Raw genomic sequence first — 10,136 nt, forward strand, 5'->3', positions numbered from 1 at the left:
TTAGTTCCACAGTGCTGTGCTTTCAACACTGTAAGAAAAGAACCTTGCTTACAGTTTGACAGTCTTTATTGCAAATTAAATATACAGTTACAGACGCTGCTTCTAACACATGAATATCTTTGCATACTTTTGAAAGGTGTGCGTTTTTATTGGAATGACACTTTATTCAGTCACTATATGTGATGTTTAAACCTCAATCCCAACAGGACAAGCGTTTCCTTCCCGAGGAGTTCATGGCAGACGCATCGCAAGATGAAGCTTCCACAGGGAAATCTTGACAGAGCCTCCTCCATTCAGTCTTGATCTTGTTCGCCTGTTCTAAAGCCCTTTGCTTTTATATTGCTTAGAAATTAATGGAGTTTTGATCACAGTCTGTGATGTGCTTTCTCTAAAATGTTATTAAAAGTTTTAAGTCTGTACAATATAGGCTGTGGTCATCAGAGTTTTTTGGGACAATTGATGAAATTGTTGTTCTGCGCAGATGGGGTTTCTCTTGTGGGAGGGACAACGGGTCGCTCGCCGTCCATCCTAATATTGTAGGATTTAGCTGCAAAAGACATAAAAATAACATGGATTTGGGTTTGGGTTCTGTCTATATCAGGACATTTCTGTGCCATAAAGGGGAAATGGAGCCATTTGAGAATTCATCTGATGACAGTTGACTTTTAAACGAGAGGTGCAAGGTCCAGACTGATCGCCAACCAATTGCAGAGCACACTATGAACAATTTGGTCTTCAATCAACTTGTTTTGTTATGTGGAATACTACTATAATTACTACATCCTTGAGGGTTTAAATTTCTTGTACTCTGATGGAACTTTAACTGCTGTCAGTACTGCAATAAAATTGTTCTCTATGAAGTTTTTTTTTTTAATTTTATATCCAACCGTGTTTGGCACACCCAAACACACATGGTCCCTGTTCTAGACTCCTCGTAAATCTGTTTTAAATTTGTTTTTAGGTAAAGCTCTGCTGCTACTTACTTCTTGAGAAGACGTAGTATCTGTAGCCCTCTGGTTCCCTGTAACTGGGGACAGAAACAGCCGAGGTGACAGTGGTGGGGAATCCTCGCCAGGTCGTCCGTATGTTGATTGTGGGTCCCAAAAGTGACTCTGGAAACAATTCGGCTTTGTCAAAAAACACCTTGTTAAAATGTCACACCTAATGGTTCTCATAACTGGTGCAGAAGCCCTTTCCCGTGTGCTAAATCTCCCAGGATCCCTCTCAGTTGAAGCATGACTCATTTCCCAGAGAGCTGTGTTGAAACTCAAAAGTGGCCTGCGTAAGTTCACACTGTGTCAAATTGCTCTGCCCACACCCACTGCGACATTTACTACACAGTTTTACTCCAAACAGCCTGAAATCCACTCCTTTGATCAGAAAATCTGCCTTTTACAAGGTTAATTATGCTCAGTTTTGATTGACACTGTTAAGAGAGGCATTCGTTGACTGGTCTTCCCTAAACAACACATCCTGTCAGAGATGGCACGCTCGCTCAACATACCCTGAAAACAAAACCTGTTTAAACATCCCATGTTAAAATTTGCACATGATATCAAAATGTGACCAATTTAAAAAATAAAAGACTACAACGAGCTATATCGTTGATTTTGTCTGATTGACAACCGGTAAATAAAGTGTATTTTGGGCACAGCAGTTTTATCTAAATTCCCTTGTGCACTAACTTAACTACCGTTTTATTTTATACCTGCATGTCTTGCCACTCGGTTGCGGATTGTGTAAATGGCAAATTGGGGTTTCTTCTTGTTACATGATGGGCTGGTGCCAAACTTATATGAATATTTCTGCACCAATCCACCTGTGAGAATCGACAGAAAGTGGGCATGGGTTCATACGTTTTGTCGAATGGAATATTGAATAATTTGAGTGTAAAATGTGGTCATGTGGTTCACCTCTCTTGAAGAAATAGACAGATTCTCTCCTCCCGCGGTGCTGAGGCACAGGCAGAGCAGCCGTGATGTGACCCCGAAGTCCATCGAAGCCCGTCTCGACAAGCTTTGGATAGCCCGGGTCCAAATTATTGTTCTCAAATCTCCAATACTGGTTTCCCTGTGAACCGTATGAAACCCGTACATCAAAAACTGACATTTACCTTTTTAAATTTTTCCTTTTGTTAGATGATTCAAATGAAGTCACACAAATTACCTTGAATATGTATGTTTTCCCCTGACAATTGCAACGGGTGAACACGGTGTCAATGGGGGACGGCACACCCCACGCTTGTGTGATGTCACGGGCTGGACCTGGAACCCTGTTTCTGTTCAAAAACCAAAAGTAGTGACCTGTGGACCAAAACATTAACACGTTGTTAGACACTAAAAAAAAAAGAAAAAAGTCTTAAGTAATATGTATCATAAGCATAGGACTTTGAAATCCATTGTAAAAAATGACCTAGATTATGACTACAATTGTGTGCTGAATATAGTCAAAAGCATTTTCTTTCATATAAACTATAAAAGATCAGAAAATAAATAGAGACATACAGTTAAGTTGAAAACTACTATCGCTCCTTTCAATATTTTGACAATACTGTAGTTTCATAAGTTCCTTGGTAAGGTTTTTTTGCTTTCATTGACTTTCATTTAATACAAACAATTACATTTTTATGGCTAATCTTAACTCTATATTTTTACAATACGTTCCGAAAGGTTTTGCCTTTATGGGCGTTTTATGAGAGTTGATTCGTTAAAAACTAGTCATGTAATAATGTTAATGTCATAAATTACAACGTGAGATGAACACAAAAACAATACTCCTGTCTGAACTGCGTCCCATTGTCACAACAACAAATTTTATTTTCAGAACCGTTGTGACTTGACATGTGTAGTTTTTGTAATGTTTTTTTCTCATCTTGGCACCAACCTCTGAAGACCACAATTGTGCCGTTCCTCAACGTGGTGACTGCACTGGCAGGGCGCCCGCTGCACAAGTTTGTGTCATTGCTGTCATCTGCAAATAAAGACATCTTGGATAAAATCATTGCTCTGGAGAATATTATATATACGTACATATATTTATTATAACATCAATTTAATATGTAAGTGGTTGGTTCTGGACAGGAGGTATTTCTATGTTTCTTTAACATCAATGTTTGTATTATTATTACATATTGGCGCGAGCTTAAATGCTATTGGACATAATTACTCAACAACAACAAAAATATGGCAAACAAAATTGCCAAGTGGGTAGTAACTCTTGGAAACTACCAGCCACAGTGGATGGTGAGCAAAAAAAAGTTCATCTCAATCCCTGCCGACCACTGCACATAAACAAATAACTCTTAATAACTCATCAACTTACAATGTGGTCCTTATATTCAAACCAAATGTTTACCTGCTTGGTAGTCTCTGGAACTATCCACCATCTGCACTGCTTCCACTGGCTTAGTCCCAGGTTTGAGAGCAGGTTTCTCCACAGGGGCTGTAGTCGTCAGTAGACTGGAAGGGTTTGGCTCGTCCTGAGCTTTAGGAGTGGGTTTAGATGATTGAGGGCTGGTCGGTTTCTGGGTTACTGTCTGTGGATTACTGGAAGGTTTTGCTGGTGTAAGCTCATTTGAAATACCAGCCTGTGACACATCTAAAGGCGAAGGATCAACTGTTGTTATGATATCAAGGTCGGACACCGCTGGAGGAGCACTCGTGGTGGGATTCTTAGGGTCCGATGGAGAGGAATCGAGGTGTGTTGTAACAACTAAGGTGGTTGATGGTGGGACCATTGTCGTTGAATCAGGAATCATAGGTGCTTCAGAGCTTTTCACTTCTGTGGAGGACTCTTGCGTGGGTTCTTTAGATGCTAATGTTGGGGAGGACTCTTGTGAGGGTTCTTGTGGGACTGAAGGTGTGAATGATTCTTGTGTGGTTTCGGGTGGAAATGCAGGTGTGGAAGACTCTTGTGAGGGTTCTTGTGGGACAGAAGGTGTGGATGATTCTTGTGAGGGCCCTGGTGGCGGTACTGAAGATGTGGAAGACTCTTGTGAGGGTTCTTGTGGGACTGAAGGTGTGGATGAGTCTTGTGAGGGCTCTGGTGGCGGTAGTGAAGATGTGGAAGACTCTTGTGAGGGTTCTTGTGGGACTGAAGGTGTGGATGATTCTTGTGAGGGCTCTGGTGGCGGTAGTGAAGATGTGGAAGACTCTTGTGAGGGTTCTTGTGGGACTGAAGGTGTGGATGAGTCTTGTGAGGGCTCTGGTGGCGGAACTGAAGATGTGGAAGACTCTTGTGAGGGTTCTTGTGGAACTACAGGTGTGGATGATTCTTGTGAGGGCTCTGGTGGCGGTAGTGAAGATGTGGAAGACTCTTGTGAGGGTTCTTGTGGGACTGAAGGTGTGGATGAGTCTTGTGAGGGCTCTGGTGGCGGTACTGAAGATGTGGAAGACTCTTGTGAGGGTTCTTGTGGGACTGAAGGTGTGGATGATTCTTGTGAGGGCTCTGGTGGCGGTACTGAAGATGTGGAAGACTCTTGTGAGGGTTCTTGTGGGACTGAAGGTGTGGATGATTCTTGTGAGGGCTCTGGTGGCGGTACTGAAGATGTCGAAGACTCTTGTGAGGGTTCTTGTGGAACTGCAGGTGTGGATGATTCCTGTGAGGGGTCTGGTGGCGGTACTGAAGATGTGGAAGACTCTTGTGAAGGTTCTTGTGGGATTGAAGGTGTGGATGATTCTTGTGTGGTTTCGGCTGGAAATGAAGGTGTGGAGGATTCTTGAAAGGCTTCTTCAGGGACAGAAGGTGTGTATGACTCTTTTGATGGCTCTGGTGTTGGTACTGAAGTTGTGGGAGACTCTCGTGAGGGTTCTTGTGGGATGGAAGTTATGGACGGATCCAGTGAGGATTCTGAAGTTGTGGCTAAGTTGGGAACTGCAGTGGTGGTGACTCCATCAGCCATCTCAGTGGTGGTTAACTTGACCTCGTCTTCTGACGCTGTCATGGCCAATGTAGCTGCCTCTGTGCTGGCCTGCGCCGTGTCTGTTATCAATTTGGCTTGAGTGGAGGCCACATCCACGAGCTCTGTTGGAAATGACCCATACCCGCTATTGCTATCTGGTGTCTGATTTTCCTCTGTAACTTCAGTGTAGGGCAGTTCATCATTGCGAATGGTCTCAGTGTACATGCCTGTATTCACAATGTCACAGTACAAAAACAGTGTTAAAATTTGCCGTGAAATTGAAAATGTCATTTGTTTCCCATAAAATTGCTCACCATCATTGAGATTATCAGGTGTATATGCTACTGGATTCACTCCTGGAACCTCATAATTATCTGTCACAGGAAAATATGAAACAGATGACACAAATGTCTGCACGCCTAAGCATGAATGAATACTTTCAAAATACATTCATACTAAGGAACAAGCAATGCAGTTTCCCAAACATTTTGTCTACATGGAAGAACATATGGATTTCATTCATTATTCCGACAAGTTTTTCTGCAAGATGTTGAGAGTGTGTCTTGAGAATTTGCTCCATTCATCCATCAACATTGTGAGGGTAGATTTGGACCTGAAAGAAGGCCATTCTCACACCCATCCATTTTTTTTTGAGCCGCTTATCCTCACAAGGGTCGCAGAAGTGCTGGGGCCTATCCCAGCTATCTTCGAGCAGGAGGCAGGGTATACCCTGAACCGGTTGCCACCCTCACAACGATCCCAAATTATGCTTGATGGGGTTGAGGTCGGGGTTAGGGGTGAGTTCTTCCACACCAGAATCATCCAAGCATGCCTTTATGGCCCTCGCATTGTACATCGTGACTCAGTCATGCTGAAATCGGAAAAAGCCTCCCCCTAACTAGTGGTCTAAGCCATCCCTTATTGGTTAATTACCAATTAATAGATTAAGAGACGTGTTCCAATATTTTTGTCCATACAGTATATGTCTTGCTACCCATTTTTTTTTTTTTTTGCTTTTGCTCTCTTGGGTGTGAAGTTGTACTTATTAGTCTCCCACACTATGACAGTTTAGTGCTCTCTTGTGTCACACTTGGACACTCGAGCTTGTGCTTTTTGGCCCGTTCTGCATGGAGATAAAACCACAGTAATAGAGCCACAAGGGGACAATTGCTTAAGAACATCCTCTTGATAATTGAGTCTTGCTCATATTCATAATAGATGATCTCAAATGTACTTCAGAAGACCTTGGATTACACCACTGGAATCCATCCAGTCATCCATGTATTTTCTCTACAACACGGTTGAGCTGGAACCTGTCCCAGCTACAGTAAGTGGGCTTCAACTACAATTTTTACTCTTGTCTAAATTTCCGGTGGGGGGTGAGAGATGGGGTGCACCATGGACTGCTTGCCAGAAAAGTTTGAGGGAATTAGGGAGACCCCGAACAAAAGGAACAACATGCAAAGTCCATACAAGAGGGCAAAGCCGAGATTTGAACCACACAACTCAGAGGTGTGAGGTAGAAGGGCTAACCACTGTTCTACTGTGCTCCTGGAGTATTAGGCAAAATTTAAAATCATTACCTTCTTCATTTTCCGCGCTGAGTGCCAAATTTGGCTGCTCTGCTTCATTTGCGGTTTCCTCTGTTGGAATATGGATGAATAAATGTTAGAGGGATCACCGCAAGCGCTATACAGTATTTTGTTCGCATACAGTATATATTGTGTTCAAAACAGGCCTTTTTTTTCCAAGTTAAAGATACCTTTGGGGTTTTTAGCGTCTACATTTACACATGAACTACTCGTTCCTGGTGCTGTTGCACTGGATGCTCCACTGTTTTCCTCTGTGGCAATTGTTAAGAAAAAAAAAATAACATCAAGCCAATGTGTTGCTGTGGATTCCTGCAGGAATCGCATGCTACATGCAGGTTGTCATGCAGAACTACTCGGTGCTGAATGTCTTTTTTTTTTTTACACCATCCCTGTCTGTCCTATTTCTTTATTGTGTTGTTCATGCAAAGTGACAACAAAGTCATGGATATGGATAATGCACTATATTTTCTGCCCCAAACGACTTTCGGAACACTATACTGATCATGCTGAATGTCCTGGATAAAGCTTGCCTTCTGCATCGCAGTGGATCTTGTAATCTGGACAACACTGCTTGAATTTAACACAATCAGAGTCGCAGCTACACAGTTGGCCTCTCTTGAAAGATTCCCCACATCGACCTCTACAGGAATTCTCTGTGGCAGATAAATGTAACACGACATGCTTGTGCAGTGAGCCGCAGCACATGAACGTAGTACATACTGTATATAGTGATAGTTTTTTTTTTTAATTCTTGAGGAACACGAGAGCAATAATATTGTCACTCAACTCATTGGTCGCTTTGGGGACATCAGCAGGCCAATGAAATCCAGTATAATTATTATCATCCATCCATGTTCTTAGCCGCTTATCCTCACGAGGGTCGCGGGGAGTGCTGGAACTTATCCCAGCTGTCAAAGGGCCGGAGACAGGATACACATTGAACTGGTCGCCAGCCAATCGCAGGGCACATGGAGACAGACAAGAGTTGTACTCACAATCACACCTAGGTGCAATTTAGAGTGTCCAATCAATGTTGCATAATTTTGGGATGTGGGAGGAAACCGGAGTGCCCGGAGGAAACCCACGCAGGCACGGGGAGAACATGCAAACTCCACACAGGAGGATCCAGGATTGAACCTGGGACCTCAGAACTGTGAGGCCAATGCTTTACCAACTGAGCCACCGTGCCACCCCTAATTATCATCATCATTATTAAAAACCTGGTGGCATGATGGCTCTGCTGTAAAGCTTTGGGCTGACAGTTTTGAGGTCCTGGGTTCATTCCCGGACCCACCTGCGTGGAGTTTGCATGTTCTCCCCGTGTCTGTGTGGGTTTCCTCCGGGCACTCCGGTTTCCTCCCACATCCCAAAAACATGCAACATTGATTGGACACTCTAAATTGTCCCTAGGTGAGATTGTGAGTGCGGCTGTTTGTCTCCATGTTCGCTGCGATTGGCTGGCAACCAGTCAGGGTGTACCCCGCCTCCTGCCAAAGGATAGCTGGGATAGGCTCCAGCACTCCCGTGACCCTCGTGAGGATAAGCGGCTAAGAAAATGGATGGATGGATTAAAAACCTTTCTTTATAAGGATAACAAAACCAAACAGGCGAATCATGAATTTTTCGTATGGTTGTACATTGCCAGTATTATGGCTAGTGAGAGTAAATTTGACCGTAGTATCTTAATGTCCATATTGGTGAAAGCTTATGAATAAGACATTGCGTCATCTGTTGAATGCTGAGGTTTTGATTGGGGTTCAAATATACAACCAATATTGATGGTGCGACATGATTGCGGTACGAGATGAAACACAGTATCCACTCACTTGTGGTGCATTGAGATTCAAAGTCCAGGCAGCATTCGCCGTACGCCACGCAGCTGTAGTCGCATTGGCACAGGTAACCGCGGTAGTACTCAATACCACATCTCCCTCTGCAGCTGGCTGTTGATGGGAAAACAACATTGAAGAGGTCACATACACAGGACTCACTGCGTGGTAAACTACTGCCAACGTGGTAAACATAAATGAATACAACACACAAATGCCGTGAAGGATTTGTTTACTCACAGCGTGCAATTAAACGTAACAATATGACTAAAGCATCATACTCACTTTGACTGACAATCGGAGTCACGGCACAAGCCAGCAGAATAAACGAACGTAGAAGCGTCAAAGACATCGTCCTGTATACCTGAAAGTAATTTCTTTGAGTTTAATATGAATGAATGGAATTCATGCACAGAAAGAAAAAAAAATGTCCCTACCAAGCATAAGTCTCTGTGTTAATCCTGCTTAACTTTGGACTCCTGCTGCTTTTAAAGGCTCAGTGAGGCCGACTAGCGCCGTCATAATTGGCAGATCCGGTCTGTAGTCGAAAGTGATGAGCTCACAGGGCGCGGGGAGGGTCTTCTCGCTCAGACAGCTCACACAGCGCCTTTCCTCACCAACACCTGGCAGTACACCAGCCAGACTTCTGAAAATAAAAACTTAACGATGAGCCACACAGAGAAGACAATTATTGCATCATCAGTGACCTTTTTCATCATCGTTTTTTTTTGGGGTGGGGGGCGGGGGAACAATTATTCCACGTGTGTGAAAACAATACTGTCAATTATTTTCCGTGCATGAAATAGTTAAGGCTTGATAACTACTGAAATACATGAACTCACTTACATTTCTGATTAATGGCCATCTTTGTGTGTGTATGTCTGTACAGTATATATCTATATCCATCGATCCATCTATTTACTTCACCGCTTATCCTCATGAGGGTCGCGGAGAGTGCTGGAGCCTATCCCAGCTGTCAACAGTCAGGAGGCAGGGTACACCCTGAACTGGTTGCCAGCCAATTGCAGGCCACATGGAGACAGACAACAGCCGCACTCACAACCACACCTAGGGGCAATTTAGAGTGTCCAATTAATGTTGCATGGTTTTGGAATGTGGGAGGAAACCAGTGTGCCCAGAGGCAACCCACCCAGGCATGGAGAGAACATGCAAACTCCACACAGGCTGGTCCAGGAATGAACCTGGGAACTCAGAACTGTATATATATTTTTTTTCATTATTCCCCTCCCCCCTTTCAGTCTCCTCTTCAGGAGGTAAACTGCATGCTTTATTGAGTTAAGGTCCAGTGATTGACTTGGCCAGTCTAAAACCTTCCACTTTTTCCTCTTGATGAAGTCCTTTGTTGTGATCCCAGTGTGCTTTTTTTTTTTTTTTTGTCAATGTGTTGTTGCATGATGAAGCTTCTCCTGATTAGTTTGGAGGCATTTTTTCTATACATTGCCAGACAAAATGGTTTTGCAGATTTCAGACATCATTCTGCTGCTACCATCAAGATTTACAATTAAACACTAATGAGCCAGTTCCAGAAGCAGCCATGTAAGGCCATTACCTCCATTATGCTTCACTGATGATCTTGTGTGTTTTGGATCATAAGCAGATCCTTTCTTTCTCCCTACTTGGGTCTTTCCATCACTTAGGTAGAGGTTAACCTTGATCTCATTCGTCCATCAAACTTTGTTCCAAAACTTTTGTAGTTCATCTCTGTACTTCTTTGCGAAATCCCATCTGCCCTTCTGGTTATTTTTACTGATGAGGGGTTTTACATCTTGTGGTATGGCCTGTTATTCATTCTAT

At 43.3% G+C, this 10,136-nt stretch overlaps 2 protein-coding genes across 7 annotated transcripts in view; one reads left to right on the plus strand and one right to left on the minus strand.

The window, feature by feature from the left end:
- The window catches only part of tprb (translocated promoter region b, nuclear basket protein), a 27,052-nt gene extending 26,628 nt beyond the window's left edge, over positions 1 to 424 (plus strand). For all 6 annotated transcript variants that reach the window (XM_061825083.1, XM_061825084.1, XM_061825085.1 and 3 more), the window contains exon 51: positions 207 to 424. In XM_061825083.1, the coding sequence (XP_061681067.1) occupies positions 207 to 256 (50 nt within the window). In that variant the 3' untranslated portion in view covers positions 257 to 424. The remainder of the gene's footprint in view (positions 1 to 206) is intronic.
- prg4b (proteoglycan 4b) lies at positions 411 to 8,673 on the minus strand. The gene is made up of 12 exons (XM_061825177.1): positions 8,607 to 8,673; positions 8,319 to 8,435; positions 7,023 to 7,145; positions 6,484 to 6,543; positions 5,215 to 5,274; positions 3,355 to 5,127; positions 2,884 to 2,970; positions 2,167 to 2,303; positions 1,914 to 2,070; positions 1,709 to 1,819; positions 984 to 1,112; positions 411 to 547 (listed from the first exon to the last, which is right to left on the minus strand). The coding sequence occupies exons 1-12, from the start codon at positions 8,671 to 8,673 to the stop codon at positions 438 to 440; spliced, it is 2,931 nt and encodes a 976-aa protein (XP_061681161.1). The 3' UTR covers positions 411 to 437.
- Positions 8,674 to 10,136: the final 1,463 nt, after the last annotated feature.

Source organism: Syngnathoides biaculeatus, chromosome 7 (assembly GCF_019802595.1).
Source record: "Syngnathoides biaculeatus isolate LvHL_M chromosome 7, ASM1980259v1, whole genome shotgun sequence".
NCBI lineage: Eukaryota > Metazoa > Chordata > Actinopteri > Syngnathiformes > Syngnathidae > Syngnathoides > Syngnathoides biaculeatus.

What these genes read in the sequence shown, in the direction of transcription:
- prg4b (XM_061825177.1), bottom strand. Translation starts at nt 8,673, where the DNA reads ATGTCTTTGACGCTTCTACGTTCGTTTATTCTGCTGGCTTGTGCCGTG. An exon ending in GACTCCGATTGTCAGTCAAA is followed by an intron (nt 8,436 to 8,606) that starts GTGAGTATGATG and finishes TCCCATCAACAG; the next exon opens with CCAGCTGCAGAGGGAGATGT. An exon ending in TGAATCTCAATGCACCACAA is followed by an intron (nt 7,146 to 8,318) that starts GTGAGTGGATAC and finishes TATCTGCCACAG; the next exon opens with AGAATTCCTGTAGAGGTCGA.